Source organism: Apteryx mantelli, chromosome 19 (assembly GCF_036417845.1).
Source record: "Apteryx mantelli isolate bAptMan1 chromosome 19, bAptMan1.hap1, whole genome shotgun sequence".
Taxonomy (NCBI): Eukaryota; Metazoa; Chordata; class Aves; order Apterygiformes; family Apterygidae; genus Apteryx; species Apteryx mantelli.
This window is the reverse complement of record NC_089996.1, coordinates 13,225,884-13,242,342: the sequence shown is the minus strand read 5'-3', so window position 1 is coordinate 13,242,342 and position 16,459 is coordinate 13,225,884. Positions and strand designations below refer to the sequence as shown.

Here is a 16,459-nt window from a genome sequence, read left to right as displayed (position 1 = left end):
TATTGACTACCAAGTGCTACTGAGAAAAGCCATACAGTAGGTGTATATGGGGGGGGTGTATTTCTCCCTGCAGTCGTCTTTAGTATGAGAGATTTTGTACAGTTGAACTAGTGTCCGAAGCAATTGGTCCTGCCGCGGCAGCCTTCTGCAGTCAAAGTACTGTTGTTGCATCAAAGCAGTGGTAGTAAACTTGATTGCTGTAATCTTAAATTGATTCGCAGCAAAACTCACCTGATTCTTGCAGCAGCTTTTGTTACTAGCAGTGGTTCTGAGTGCTCTTTTGAAATAGTCGATCACAACATCTTTGAAATAAAACGAATTGCCAAACTCTTCTAAAACAAATTTATAGGCCAAAAATATAAAATGGTACAAAAATTTAAATGTATGCTGTCCAGATATGATATTTAAAGCATCATTACTGCATCTGTCCCTTCAGTGAAGAGGAAAAGCTCTATTTATTTGTGATCTCTGTTTTTACTTTAGAAATACATGGTCTAATATTACTTTAGGTTAGTCAAAGGAGGAATCGGAAACGACCTATGTTTCAATTTGAGCACCTGACTGTGAGTTGGATTTGCATCTTCCCTGCCAGAGATGCAAAGGACTCTAGTAAAGGTAGATGAAAGATTTAGATCCTGTGTTTTGCAGAGAAGAAAGTGGGTTTGTAAACCCTGGCTTCCCCAGGTTAATCCTGGAGAGAACGGTCAAGACGATGCCTTGCCACAGACTGCAGGATGACAGCCGCTGCTGTACATGCATGCGGCATACGACAGGAATGAAACTCGCTGGGACTTTACCAAAATGCTTGCACACAATCAAATAAATAAACGCATATCTGGTATAGCAACTGATTAAATCAAAAAGCAACGAAACTGTATCAACTTCCTTAGCACATTGGGTTTTATTTGGGTTATCAGACTCAAACAGATTTAAACGTTTTTTGAATTCTCTTGTTTCAGCTCTAATAAGTTCAGTTATAACTGAGGACTGCACTTCCAAGTCATGAGATGGGATTTAGGAGATTGCTGAATGTTTTGCTTCACTTCTTAATTACTGACAACACCAGCGGGAACAGTTAACTCCTTCAGGTCCCTGTTCAGATTAACTGTGACAAGCAAGCACTCATGGCAGAATTTGTAGTCCTTGTCATTTGACAATGTGAATGAAATTACATGTAAACTCTTAGTATCTGAGTGTTTTTAGGAGCTTGCAGTAAATACTCACTCATACTTTATTTTGCTGTTGTTCTTAAAAGAATGTGTATAAATAAGGATATGATAATTGGATACATTTATTTTCATAAGAATGAATTTACTTGCTAGGAAATTGGCCTATGAGTTACTCACACCCAAAAGAAAAATTTCTTAAAAGAAAAACTCAGGGCTAATATCCAGAATGAAGGCTTTTAGGATTTTTTTAGAAGCTATTTGAGACCATCATTTCAGGTCGCCTTTTGTGAGGCAGGAAAATATGGCCAGTTACGGGATGTGAAGAACTTCTGTGGTTTTTTCATCCAGTAAACATTCACGCTTTTCTATCAGTGCTTGATTACAAGGGAAAAAAAAGATTATATGGCTACTATAAGTAAAGATGTTAACAGACAATATTTACAACAAAAAATCTTATTTCTGTTAATAGTTCTATTTGGGTGACAGCACATGCCCTAGTATTTACTGTACTTCTGTCAAGGCTAGGGAACCAGATAACTGAATAAACTGTGCCATCTGCCCAGCTCTTCCCCTTCCTCCTCCCGTCCCCCCACCCCCCTAGAAAAAGTGTATGAACATTTCCTGGCCAGAAGGAGTATCCTCTCTCAGTAATCTGGTTTCAATGGTTTCCTTTACTTAATTTGATCTACTGTTAAAATAGCACTGAAGTTTGAAGCATGCTGACTCATCGGCCCTGTGAAAGGTCTGCTCAGCCATTTTCTTGTTTCTGACGATCTTAGTACTGCTTCATTACTGGGGGAAAAAAAATCCATGTAAGCTTGTGTTTGAGTTCTTGTGTTTTAGTTTGGTGTAGCATTAAAGCCTGGATGATGGAAAAGAATAATTTGGGTTAGTAAAAAAGCAGCTTGCCTTCAGTACTGTTTCCAGTATGTCGGCTGACGGCGGGTCGATCGTGTCAGTGACCTGGTCTTTGAGAGCTGATTCTTCCTGTTGATATAAGCAGGTAGAACTGGGGACAGTGGCATTTTTCTGATAAGTTCTTGCAGAAGAGAAAACTATTGTTCTTTAATTGAAAAATGGTATCTTTTGTAGATCAATCAGAACTGAAGAGTAGGTGCCATTACTTGCTCCCAAATAAGTAAAGTCGAATGCTTGCATGGTTGCGCGGTCTCACTGATGGGCCCGAGCCTGGCAGGGCATATTGTGTGCAGCTGCAATGTCTGGAGAAGGAAGATAGGTAATCTCTGCTTGGGGGCATCAGTACATTTCTAATCTCTGTTCACAAGCACCCTATAGCTTTTTTTTTTTTTTTTTTTTTTTTTTTTTTTTTTTACTCGGCGGGGTTGCTGGTTGCATTGAAGAGGCTGGACCTAATCTTGTAATTATTCCCCAGACAGTTCTTTTGGGGAGTGTGGTAAGTGAATAGTCTGCCTAGACAATAGGATTTAAAATGCAATTTAAGCACTATACACCTAGAATTGTTTTCAGTAATGACCCTGTTTCTTATGAGTCATAAGCAGAAGAATGCCTATAGCTGAGTTACTGAGCGAACGTTTTCATATTTCTTCAATAATCTATGGTTGGAAGCACAAATGGACTGCAGGTTGTGATGCGAAAAAGAGATCTTGCTCAGGGATTTCAAGTTTTGCTTCATTTGGACAACAAAAGTAATATAGAGGAGTGTCCCTGTTACAGTTCGGCTTGGAGCAGTATTTTGGATAGTTTTAAGTGAATCGTCCGATTCTCTATCGGCTTTGTCTTGATTCAGGTTGATTCAGCAGTTGTGGTGTGCACAGATCAAATTCTTTTTTTTACAGTATTAGCTGTGCTAGGCTGATCTGACCCTTAATTCATTTCCCAACACTGAACTTATAAAATAAAGTTTAATATGAACAGAGAACTTTGCTTTGGTAAGCTTTTGTTTTTTAATAAGTTAATGACATAATTGATGAAAATGTAGTTTTCCTTTTTTTTTTTAAGGGTGAGGTATAGGGTTTTTTTATATAGATTTTTGTCCTGTTATTAAAACAAAGTGACTGTGACTTTTTTAACTGATACCACATATTTATCGTTAATTCTAGGACTTTGGATTGATTTGGAAATGTCCTACAATGGGTCTTTTCTAATGACCCTGGAGACCAAAATGAACTTGACCAAACTGGGTAAAGAGCCTCTTGGTGAAGCACTGAAAGTTGGAGAGATCGGCAAAGAAGGGTAAGATATTGCAGTGGTACAGTCGAACCAGAGTTTTGATACTGGGAAAAGCTAAAATTTCCACGTGCTTATGTAGCTCTGGCTCCGTGACAGATTGAAAGGCGTTGGAGTGCCTGCATGTGAGTGGCCTTTCTCTTCAACTAAGTAATGTTTGATTACACTGTTGATAGTTGTCTTCCCCAAAAAAGGCTTTTATAGTACAATCTTATTATATATATGTTTTAGTAGGATTTTAAAATGTTGCGTGATTAAAATATAGTTTTGCCTTCCACTGGAATTGGGGTCTTCACAAGCAGGACTGAATTTTGGAGAGATATACATGCAGATATCTTCTACAGCATGTTACATCTTAGGTGAAGCATGAAGTTTCTTTAAGTAGAACAGAGTTTTTCAGAAAAGAAAACTATCTCTGAATTAGAACACATGAAACTAAATTACAGAAATCCAACAGCTTTTGATCCCTTGAGACCTTTAAATTACCACATAGATTTTAAAGTGATTATTTTGATCAAGATCCTTTTAGCTATTACTGATCTAACAATTTCTGTTTTAATGTGTATTCTCCACAGAAAAGTACTATTAGAGAGATGCAAATTTCAAAAAAGAAATATCATTACATATGCATATATGTACATTATAATTTTCTTGTTAATTTGGTGGGGGTGTTATTTTTGGTACTACAAGCATTGGGTGACATATATCCTAGTGTGACTTCATTGGCATGCAGATCCATTCCTACTGGAATGAATTTCAGCCATTCTCTCCGTGAAACTTGTCTGCGTTAACCCATCCCAAATACCCAAGTGGACTTGAATGGCTGGTTATTACTTGACTATAATGCAGTGAATGTAACATTTTCCAAAAGCTGTAGATTATATGAAGGTTTTCTCACATTATTAATTCATAACTCACTTTTAAAAAGTGGTGATCTGAGGCAGAGGGGGAAATCTCTGGTGGAATTGAAATTTCAGTGTCTTATGTATTGACATCAATATACACTACATACTTTTCTGTTATAGGCAGTCTGATTTAATACATTAGTGGTGATGGACTAAAACTGAATCTCTCTGGCATTACATGCCAAATGCTAAATGAGCATTTCTTATATGTTGTTGCATACAAACAACTTGAGATTGAGACTATAAACAATCTAATACTTTTTATAGTTTTTCTTCTCCTGACTTGTACCAAAGAATATCTACTATTGTAAACTATGTAATAGTAAATAATTATGGAAAGTAAATAGGCTACGGTTGTTATGCAAAGACTTTCTTAATAGTTTTATTGCATCATGGGAGTAATCACACCCATTCTTTAGACTCCAGTTTTCCTCATATTCCACTTCTGTTTAGCAGCTGTGTCTAAGTGAAATCTCACAGATGAACTAATTAGACAATACACAATACACATACTGTAACTTACCTAATTTGCATTTGTGCTCTTTCCCACTCATTTTTATAATGTCATTTGAGTTTCATCAGTCTGTGGATTTGTATTAACCTGCTGAGTGGTATTTGTCAAATATCTATCCCAGTAGCTGTGGAGTGCTGATTCTGTTTGTGCTGTGTAAAACCGTTCAGTGGTTTTTCTTTCACTACCTATCAGAAAAGGAAGCAATCCTCATGGGCAGCTGAAAGCGGCCGAGATCACATACCTCCTCGGTTGCTGTTGCAAAACCCCCTAGGGCTTTGCAACCTCAACCTGGGACAGAACCGTCTCAGCAGCCTCAAGAGCCCAGAACATCCCTAAATCGAACATGTCCCGAGTTAGTCATTCTGCAGTCAAGGCCAACATTAAGTAACCATGAGGGTCCTAGAATTTTTGTGTTTCAAAACAGCTGTTTTCCCTTCCCACTACAGAAAGCAGAATGTCAAAATAGCTACTGAGAAATCTGCAGTCCCCGAACAGTGGGTGGTCCCTGATTTAGTGTATATCCACTGCCAACAAATAAGAAAATATTCTCCAAGTCTGGTCTCTTGATTAGACATGAATAAAATGTGGTCTTTCAGTATTAAAACACTAGATAATTTGCATGCTCATGTCATAGCTCTGACCATTTATTTTGAGGTATTTTGAAGTAATTCTTACAACAGCACTAAATTATAATGCAGTTGTGAAAAGGAAATAGGTGTAAATGATCTGATGGACTGGTAGAATTTCAGAGATTTTAATATCAGTAGCCTAGATTCTCTTGTCATTGGCACTGATTGAAATAAGTATTTCAGAGTTTGCATCAATAGCATTGGTAGCTGTGATGCTAAGTATTGAAGGAGCTTTTTCAAGAAATCTCTTTAATCTTGTCTGCCAAAGCGTGGGAGATAGAGAAAGAAAAGTCTGTACAAATGGAATTCTTGTTTCTTTCTTCCCCCATCCCTACAGAGTTTTCTTTGTGTGTTTTTGTATTTGTCCACTGCAAGAAGGACCTAAAAAAAAATAATTAGTGAACACATTTCATATTTAAAAAATCAGTTTGATTTCTAGCTCAGCATAGGCCCCCAGTGAAGCAAATGTTAATGCCTGTAACTAGGCAACCAATTATTTGAAAGTACAACCATTAACTGAAGCTATATTGCTCCCTGCACATGGCTCTTATGTTCTGAAGGCTCAGGGCTGGGTATCATATGTCAGTTTTTACCAAAAGAGCAGCCTAATATATTCCAGTTTGCTTGAGGTTTTTATTGTTGTTAATTTTGATTTTTTTTTTCTTGAATACAATAGATTTATATAAAACTTAAAGGTTCTGTCTGAGAAGTATAGAAAAGTTTGATTCACATCTACACACTGTTCATTTTAATGGCTTTTCTAATTATCAGTTGGCAATTGCTATGACAAGTATAGAACTATTCTGCATGCACTTGAGTCCAGAATCACATTGTCTTTGTAAGCCATGCAGATACTTTTCACTGGTCTTAAAATAATTAAAAAATCATACAGCAGATGTTGATTGCTTATGCTCATTTCTACCACTAAAGAGCCTAGAGCAAAACTGGCTCTTAAGATGTGATAACCACAAACTCATGTATTTCACGTAGCTAGAAGAAAGGCATCTACCTCATCTGGAAAGGAGAGGGTGGGGGAAACAGGACTGCTTTTTAACTGCGATTGTATATTGTCAATATAAAGTGAGACAGATGATTCAGTATTGCAGTCCACTTTATCATTCCTGCTGTATTACTGTTTGAAATAGAACTGAAGTGTGCTGGAATACAGTTTGATTATTGTCTGTCTTGCATGCACTCACAGGAAAATTCAAAGAAATCAGAGAGAGAGAACTATTTAATAGCTGATTTTATAAAATAAATTCAGTAGCAGGTCTCAACATACCAGAAATCAGGCAAATACAAGCAAGCTAACCCAAAGTTAGCAATGCACTGCAGTTTCTTACCCCATCAGCCCTTTCTGCAGTATTGTACTATGTAAAAACAAACTGACAAATGGTAATTCATAAAATATTGTGCAATGAGCTCAGGAACAATACTGCAGCTCCAAAGTGTTTTTCTGCCAATGTCTGTGTCGTATAAACCATCCATTGTGTGCAGAGATCCACTGAAATCTCACTAAAGCTTATTTGTTGTTGCTTTGTTTAATGCAAGGAGATCTTTTGGTCTCAGCCAGTAGATACATGCTTGTGGAGTCACTTTAGAGGGTCCCATTACTTAGACAAAACTGAATTTTTTGCAGGAAGGTGACACTTTGGCCTTAGAAATGCAGTGACTGTGCTTCACACAGGATGCTGTGACACACAGGAAAGTGAAGTGAGGTTACATCCAGGTAGAAAATGTGTAGTTTGAATCTGACCTAAAAATGTGAACTTCTCTCTACTAGAAAAATTAGCTCCAGCACTGCTATTTGGGCCAGTGACATGACTTTTTTTCCCTACCTCCCTTCCTTGGGAAGGTGGGTCCAGTTGAAGGGCTGTTTCACTCTTCTGCAGTTAGGAAATGCATCTCTGCATAGGAGGAAGAGGTTTATGAGTCTCTGATTTCATAGCTTGGGTAGCAAATTCTTCAGTGTAGAGAGGTCATGGGATTATTGCCCGTGTTCAGGCAGTTAGGCAAGAGCTCTGTGCGTTGGCGAGTTGTACTTGAACTGTCCTCTTAAATTAGGACTTCACACAGCAACTAAGAGGTTCTGCTGTGTACAGAATAGCAGACAGTAGCCTTAGTCCGTGCCCTGTGTGATGTTAGTAAATGCCTCAAATCTCCAAGAACACACACGCACACACCGTAAACCGTGTGTTCTGGGCAAGCTGTAGAGTATTACAGGCCTGGGTAGAGTCCCCATGGCCAAGACTGCGAGCTTCTGAGGCTTGTGCAACTATTGCAATTTATTGCGTTAGGTACAGATCTGTTAATACTGAAGTGTGTTTGCTGTATCCTTCCCTAACGTTAATCTGTTGAAAAGATTTGAATGCTTTTCTGTGATTATGTACATAGATTGTTCTAAAGCTGAAGTCTAGGAATTAGTTGCTACCATGTGATATGTTGTATTTTCTTTGAGAGCAGCACTTGTTTGGTTTTATTCTTATTGTTTCACTTTTTCCCTACTCTCCCCATGACACAGTTTGCCTTATTTTATTTTGGGCTCTCTTCAGCAAAAAAAATAACTTAAATACTGTGAAGATCAGTCACTGTGTCAGAGGAGCTTAAAACTTCACAAGCCTGAGGGACAATTTCCCTATCAATTTGGTAAGGGAAAGAAATATTTCCAGCAGAGATACTGAAGGGAAATCATATCCCAAACTATTATGAGACAAAAGGATCTCTACACAATGTCTAAGAAATGTTACCTCCCAGGGTAATACCAGACTTCTTCTATTAATGGAATTCCCCCTTTTTTCTACATGAAATCTCTGTGTTAGTGAGGACAGGCACTGTAGTTACAGCAGTGCGAATCACTAGTTTGAGACAGCGTAGCTCTGCCAGTTTGGGTATTGTGCATTTCCTTTTCGGAGAGACTGTAAAGATCAGGTTCTCTTGTACTTCGCCTGTGGTGTTATTGCTCGAGGTATGTCCATGCTGCAAAAATTGTGCATGGGTGTGAGTAGACCAAGTGGAGTTTATTAGCTTGGGCTAGAAGTGCTGTGAAGGTAATTATATGGGGTAGCACCTCAGTTAGCATCTCGGAGGGATTCTGGGATTAAATGAGTTGACAATGTCAATTCAAAACCTACGTAGCCTTGCCTTCGTTGTTTTACCAGGCTCTGGTTAGCGAGCCCTCATTAAGAGGATGCTTTCTTGACAATGTAGATGTGCATTATTTGTGCAAAGTGGATCTAAAATGTATCAGTTTCAAGTTCAAATAATTAGAAGTCTGGGAATTTTGATCTTGGCTGTGTTTACATTAAACTTGTTCACTTTTCTCTCACGCAAACACTAATGGAGACCTAGGCTGGCATTTAGTACAAGACAGAACTGTAGTTCTCACCTTTCCATTTAAAAACTCAGCTTTGTCAAAGTTTTAAAAACAAAAAACCTGTCCAGCCTACATCTTGCTCAAATTTTGTGGAGAGCCACGAGCAGCAACAGAGATGCTTTCAAACACATTTCAAACCATTTTCCCATTCAGTCTGATGGCATGTAGAATATTCATGCAGGATTCCATCCCACAGGAGAGGAATAATTTTCTGTTTTAAAGCTAGCTATTACCGACTCAGCATGTCTTCTGTTTTATTCTCTAAGACTGACAGTTTATAAGAAGGAAGGGTCATTTCAGAATCTGAAATAGAAATATGTGTAGTGGCAGCCAAATGGCTGTGCATGGTGAATAGCTATTTAAGAATGTTGCATTTGACCTGGAAATTGCATTCTTTCAGTTTCAGGCCAAGGGTGTATTGTCTTGCAGACAGCGATGAGGAATCCTCCAGTGCTGGGTCTTCAGAAGAGGATGATGCTCCTGAGTTGGCAGGAGAGAAGCAGCTGACTCCAGGAGCAGAAGGGTAAGGTGCCTATGTAGTGTTTGTTGTTAATTCTCTCCCTCCTCCTTCTCCTCCTCCTCCCCCCCCACTTTTGTGTGTGTATGTGGTGGGGGGGGCATTTCCAAACTTACTAGTATAACTGATATTCTGGTGCAGTCCTATAATGTTCATTGTGACAGAGTGTGAGTGTATTCAAGCAGTGAAGCAAACACATCTCAGCCATGTCTGGAGCAAAGAGCAGCAGCCGAGCAGTGTACCGCAGAACAAAAGAGCGCTCTGTACAGCACTTCTGCAGAGCGGACTGTGTACTGCTCCATTTAACACCTCCTGATCCCCTCACTATTAGGTTGCAGAGGGAGCTACGTCTTTGGGCCACAGAACCCGAGGGGAACTTCTCCAGCATGTCTTGCCTGGTAGCAGAGCCAAGAACAGAATTTTGTTTATGGATGTGAAACGCAGTGTTTAGACTGCTGTTCTTAATACTGAAACACACCAACGTTAGACAAGGTACAAGACTGCAGGGTGACATAAAGATTTCTAACCTCGTCTTTGGACTAGTGAACCACCCTGTTTGTACGCAGTGGATACATGTACTGATGCTGCTGATCCCTTATTTCCAGTGCATTCTTTTCTTTAAGGAAATGTCAAACATCTATTATTCAAGCCTGGCTTTCTTGCTTAGTGTTGTTTTTTCTCTTGAAGGGTTTTGAGCGTCTGGGCTATGTAACACTGCCCTCTGATGCTGCACAAGGAGAATTCTAAAGGAAATTGCTTAAAAGTCAGTTTTGCCACGTCATTCCATGTTTTGGCTGCTGCGCTCTGACTTTTCTTTTTACAGCTGATTGAGATTATAACGTGCAGTGAGAGATCTATAGTAAGCCTGAAATGTGTCAGACAATCACAACGTTTCCTATGTCTGAACATGTCTTAGTGATTTTTACAGTGAATATACCTAAAGGCCCCATGACACATTCAAAATATTCTAGGGAATTTCCTTGGAGTTTTGCTCCTAAAACCTTTTGAAAACTATGCGATGAATTGTTGGAATTATTTGAATAGATTCATTTCATATCTTTTAAAAATATATAGATCATATAAATAACTCTCTTGTATCAAGAGGACAAAGAGAACAAAGAATTTTTAAGTAAAGTATTTTCTTGTGCCTTTCAAAAACCTGCATTGCTACCACTATAGGACCTGATGAGAGAGTAACTATTTTGTCTGGGTAAAGATACAGCTAGCATAAATCCAAAAGTTGAAATCAATACACCTGTTTTATACAAGCTGAGGAGTTGTCTTTTCTGGTTACTAGACGGAAGAGTCTCTAAAAGGCTATATGACCATGAATTTTTGCAGGATAGCAAAATGTCATTTCTTTTGCAAGGCCATCTCTGCTATATAACATCAAAAGCCACAATCAGGCATATATAGTGTGTGGAAATACCAAATACACTATTCTTATAGGGTATATTTCCTACATGTGAAAGGTGGGAGAAAAGACATACTCAGTCCTTAAAGCATCTGTTTTAAAAGCTGGGGCACCGTCTGACACTATTGCCAGGAAAAGTGGCCTCTCTTTGCTGGCATAGTTACCCATTTCTGGAATGTCATTCCACCCACTACCAAAATCACCTTCCTTCTCTTTTCCAACAACTTCCCACTCAGTGTAAATGCAGCAATACCTTAAAACAAAATGAAAATCTTGTTATTGGACAGTATTAAATGTATTGGACACAATGGTTGGGCCTTCTGTGCTGAAGATATGTGCATATGTCTCAGTGAATCTGTCTCTTGACAATTTTGTTTGAACGATAATAGACAAGTTGGCACTTCTCACGCCAGCTTACTGTTGAATCACATATGTGTATTTGCGATTAAAAAAAAAATCATGTTTCCAGTGCCATCTGGGAAGAAGGAGTGTTCAGACTGGACAAAACTGCTGCCAGACACTCGTAGCTGACAGTGCTGCTGCTGTGTGCAGGCATGGGTAGACACTGCTTGAACATGTCGATATGCATCTGTGTTTAGCTTACAGAATTTTATATCAAAAACTCTAATGATTTGTTGGGAAAACCTTGGGAGACTTAGCAAACAGTAGGTTTAAGAAAAATACCTTGATAAACTTTTTCTTGTTCTCTAACAGATATGTCGGAGGACATCGGACAAGTAAGATCATGAGAATTGTGGATAAAATTACTAAGTCAAAATACTTTCAGAAAGCAACAGAGACTGAGTTTATTAAGAAGAAAATTGAAGAGGTCTCCAATACTCCATTGCTGCTAACAGTTGAAGTACAGGAGTGCAGAGGAACACTAGCAATTAACATTCCACCTCCACCTACTGACAGAGTATGGTAAGAGGAACTTAGTGCCCAACTGTGGAGTGTTCCAGCTGTGTGCTACCTAGGGGATTGCAACCAAGGAAAAGGGTAAAATGCAGCTGAAATGGGTTTCGGAAGAGGTGCAATGTGAGCTAGTTATAAATTAGGCAGGAACCACTGTTAAGAAAACATTCACAGTTAACACATTGCTTGGTTGGAGTGTTCATAATAAAGCCCTTCCTGTGTGCTCTCTTAAGGTATGGCTTTCGAAGACCTCCCTACCTGGAGCTAAAAGCTCGGCCAAAGCTTGGCGAGAGAGAAGTGACTCTGGTTCATGTAACTGACTGGATAGAGAAGAAACTGGAACAAGAGTTTCAGGTGTGTTTCTTTAATAACATTTTCATTTCATTAATGATAGTTTTGGTTTAGAGGTTTTTTTTGTTTGTTTGTTTGTTTTTTATGTCCCCTGTTTCATTCAGGACTAGTTCTCCACTGCTCCTGTTCAGTGGAATGCATCTTAAATTCAGCTGACACTGACTTCTAGGATAGTCTCAATACTCTGCGTACAGCTGGATAGAAATCTGGCTTGTTTCTGTCAAAATGATTTTAGAGCTGAAAATGCCAATTTGTTAAAATGGACACCATGTCAGAATGTACTTAAACAAAAGTCTGTTCCTAGCTGTTTGTAGGTGGTAGAGTGGTCAAACTGTTTTCCTAAAATTAAGTATAGATTAAGCAGCAAGGTCTCCCTTAACTAGTTTCAAAAAAACTCCCCATAGTTGACTCTAGTGCAAAACAGGAAAAAGAAAAATCCAAATTTACAAATACTTGTAGGACAGGAAAATAGTTGACCAGAAATCAAAACCACTTGTATGTGGGTAAGAGCTGAGAAAGACAGCAGCAAAGTAAGAAAAGTGTTTCCTGTAGTGCTATTTCAGGTTAATGGAATGTACAGAGATCTTAGTAATTCTGAGCTTCATCTACAGCTGTAACACAACTAAATGGCTGTAGTTGGTGGACACTGTAAAGCTTCAATACAGTTCAATAATGAACTCTGGGAAAGAATCATTTATCTGGAAATCTGTTGCGCTTAATTGAACGAATCGGAAAACTGAAGTTTTCGAGTGGCATATGAAATGTAACTTGATTTAACTCCATCTTTTTCGCAGAAAATCTTTGTCATGCCAAACATGGATGATGTTTATATTCCTTTAATGCACTCAGCCATGGATCCCCGCTCTTCTACATGCCCTCCTAAAGATCTGACCATGGAGGCCCCTGATCAACCATGACATGTGAAGACTCTTGCAGTTTACAGTATTATAAAATTTATTCTCATGGTTTTATAAACTGTGCTGTAGTTCTCATCCTTAACTTGTGCCACTTTTCTTTTCTCTCCACGCCCCCCCTCCCCCCGGACTGCCTATAACCATACCTTTGTGCTCACTTGCCTGGTTATTGTTCCTGTGTACTTCAGCTAGATGAAGTTTCATTCCATTTAACAGTTGATTTATTTTGCTGCTGTCAGGATTTTAACTTGGAGGCTAAAATGACCTATTCTTCGGGGGGTGGGTAGGGGAGAGGGAAAATCTAACTGTAATAGATCAAGGAGCTTGATTGACACAACTTTTGTTCAGCTAATGTTTTCATGCTATGTTAATGTGCATTATAGCCTTGAAAGGTTGTTTGGCAGCAAAGGAACTGCATGCCAAATGGAAAAAATCCTAAGTAAGGAATGAATTTATAAAACTGGAAGAATATATTTTTCTTTCTCAGGCAGTTGGAGGTGTAGAATGAACTGTTTTATGTTCTTTCACTTCTGCAGTCAATAGCTTGTGTCAAGCGATCGAAATATGAAATGCTTTCAAGAGAAAAGAATGTAAATTGGATGTATAGGTAATATTGTGATTCAATGTGGTATATACATATTGCTTTTTTCATATGGAACTTGTGCTTTTTTTGAGAAGCAAGTAGCCATAAAACACACATACAACTATCAGTGAAGGTGGGAACTGTCAGATTTTTGTGACTGAGGAGATGAAAGTTGGTAAAGCCATGAGACCAAACTATAGCAAGACGCCTTATAGTGAGGTACAATCACCATGGTTCATGATTAATTCTGAATGTTTAAAGACATGAGCACACACATAAAATGTCTAATACTGCACATGACCAGAAGTACTTAGTTACCCTACTGTGTATAGAGCCTCTTGCTACTAATGAAACACACCAAGATTTGTTTTTTTTTTTAATAGGAGAGTTTGTTGCTGTGAGTCTCTTCCATTGCACTGTGTTTACATGCAAAGCATGGGACCAAACTCTCATCTGTTACAGCTGTACAGCTGCACTGACTTCAAATCACTTGATGTTTGTGAAAATAGAGCTGTAACTGAAAGATTTTGACCCCTATGCATTGGTTTCTTGGAGTTTGTGAAATAGGAATTCAAGCATTTGCAGTTATTGAAGCTGATCATAAGCTGGTTGTGATATAAAGACTGTTTCTGCTAATTAGTGGCCAAAAGTACAGGGGGAAGGAGGAAACTGCCTTTTATTTCTATCTGGAATGATGATGATTCAATACTAAATGTATGCATTAAATTGAAGATTTGAACACTACATATCCACTATTTAACATGTGTAACATTTTTCTGATACTCAGTGTTGCCAACTGTTCATGGATGTCAGAAAACTTTTTAGTTTACAGAGAAGGTGAGTTTTGGCTCTCCTTTTATAACATAATTTGTTTTTTTCTTTTTAAAAGTAATTTTTTAAGAACTCTTTTGTATGTTTTGTTGTCACATTTGATGTAAATCAAAATTTCCATGTGTAACTTGATGATTTACCATCTCTAAATGAAGCTATATTGAAGGTTTTTTAAACAGCACCTTGCCTGAAACATAAAAGAAAACTAGCATTTAATATATTTAAAATTAATTCTATATTTGAACACCTATTTTGGTTACCTTTAATTGAAATATTAGTAGGTTATATTTGTTACCTGAACTCCTCCTTGACCATTCCAGGCTGTGTATATTCTGGATTTTGCTCTGATTATGTAGGCATTATTTGCCTTTCATGAAGTCTGCATGTCTTGTACGCAGGTCTTTTATATGATTTAATTTCTATGTGCAATAACTAAAGTCAAAGGACTACATGCACTAATGTGTAAACAGATTTAGACTTATTACACAAGACTGTCATATTGCACTTCATAAACTGTGCGCAACTACAATCTGCTTGCTTTGTTTTATTAAATAAATTTATCCCCTGTGAAACAATTATTCAAATTCAATTTAAATTTATTTCTATGTAATGCTGAGCCTCCATCTTCTGCAAGCTGTTTCTAAAGCTTCCTTAGAAAAGCCACATACTAAGACGACTTTAGCATACAATGAGGTTTTTCAGATTTTCATTTTTTAAGCCTGCGAGAACCCTGAAAACCCAGGAATCCTAGAACAGAGCTGGCATACACTACTCCCAGAACTATGTTTGGTGGTTAAAACCTCTCTCATTTAAGCATCTATTTATACCCCAAAATCTCATCTTAATCTTTGTAGACTCAGCTGCTACTTGCTCATGTCCAATGCTTTCATCAGTGTTCCTGTGGCTGGAATTATTCTGTAATCCCCCTGCCTGCAGGACATCATCGAGAGCTGTTAATAAAACAGCTGCGAATGGAAGATCAAAGCCCTTGACATACCTGCAACTAGAATCACTGTGTTCAAACTCCTGTTTTGCTCGAGCTACTTACCTTTCACCGCTGCCTTCACAGGACCCCAATACCTGCCTTTTGCACAGGAAAGTGCATTCTCCTGCTTACAACATCCCCTTCACCCAGTAAGCAGGGAAGCCAGCTAGTTAAATTCAGTGTCAGCTACCTATCAATTAATTCCTGGGCCTTAACCATTAGTCCTTACTTTTAAATCCTCTTTATGAACTGAACCCTACTACAGCAGGACTAGGGCCGGGGCCTAGGCCGGTTTAAGTCACGCTGCACATTCCTAAACAGCAATGAACTGCTAGCCCCAGTAACGCGGATCCACTTTCACCCTAGTTTCTCCCCGAGGGGGGCAGCGTCTCCGTGCCCGAACCGCAGCGGCGGGTTCCTGCGCCGCCTCCGCGCCCAGCCCCCGGCGGCGCCATCTTGCGCGGCCGCCGCGAGCTCCCCCGTCGCCGCGGCGGGGAAGGCGGGCACGGCCGCGCCGGGACGAGCTGTAACTTGCTTTTAAAAGCGCCGCCCGGGTGGGGCCGAGCAGCCCCAGTTATGAGCAAGCGCTTCGCTCTGGCACTGCAGCTTGGCCAGCGGCGCCGCGGGCGGGGCGCCCCGCCGGGTCAAAGGCAGTGCGGAGGGGAAGGGGAGCAGGGGCGCACAAAAAGCAGCCGCACACGTTTGCGGGGTGCACACAGCTTTATTCGCGAGGCCGCTCCCCGCCGCCGTCCCAGCGCCGCCGGTCGCCTCACGGCCTGTAAGACACGGTGGGAAGGGAGGGTTACAGACACCGCGCGCCGCAGCCGCCCCGCGGGGCCGGAGCGGCCCGGGCGCTCAGGAGTGGGTTTGCTTCATGCGTGTCAGCAGTCTAACACGTGTCAAGAGGCATCAGCGCTGCCCGGCCCGCCCGCCGCCCCGGCTCGCCCGCCGTCCGCGCTCACCTCCACCCGCCGCGCTGACAGAAAGGCCAAGCACCCCCCTTCGCTCCTTTTTATATCGCGGCCGCCGCCTCTCGCCCCGCCTCGCCCAATAGGAGATCAAAGCAGAGGGCACGTGGTGCTTCTGGGCGTGGCTACCCGGCGGGGGCGGGCCGACCTGTGGGGGGAGCGGCGCTCCTCACAGGGAGGCTG

At 40.1% G+C, this 16,459-nt stretch overlaps 1 protein-coding gene and 2 non-coding genes across 12 annotated transcripts in view; 1 reads left to right on the top strand and 2 right to left on the bottom strand.

Annotated features, from left to right (window-relative positions):
• TEX2 (testis expressed 2) overlaps positions 1-14,907 on the top strand; it is a 64,784-nt gene extending 49,877 nt beyond the window's left edge. For 8 of the 10 annotated variants that reach the window (XM_067308484.1, XM_067308487.1, XM_067308485.1 and 5 more), the window contains 5 exons: positions 3,251-3,383; positions 9,199-9,321; positions 11,444-11,653; positions 11,878-11,998; positions 12,790-14,907. In XM_067308484.1, the coding sequence (XP_067164585.1) occupies positions 3,251-3,383; positions 9,199-9,321; positions 11,444-11,653; positions 11,878-11,998; positions 12,790-12,912 (710 nt within the window). In that variant the 3' untranslated portion in view covers positions 12,913-14,907. Of the gene's footprint in view, positions 1-3,250; positions 3,384-9,198; positions 9,322-11,443; positions 11,654-11,877; positions 11,999-12,789 lie in introns of those variants that run through there. The other 2 variants (XM_067308488.1, XM_013953114.2) reach the window with 2 other exon arrangements.
• Positions 14,908-15,830: 923 nt separating this feature from the next.
• Positions 15,831-15,967, bottom strand: LOC136993709 (small nucleolar RNA SNORA50). Its single transcript, XR_010886114.1, has one exon. It is a non-coding gene; the product is annotated as a small nucleolar RNA SNORA50 (small nucleolar RNA).
• A 194-nt stretch (positions 15,968-16,161) lies between these two features.
• On the bottom strand, positions 16,162-16,224 carry LOC136993708 (small nucleolar RNA SNORD104). Its single transcript, XR_010886113.1, has one exon. It is a non-coding gene; the product is annotated as a small nucleolar RNA SNORD104 (small nucleolar RNA).
• Between the last annotated feature and the right edge of the window lie 235 nt (positions 16,225-16,459).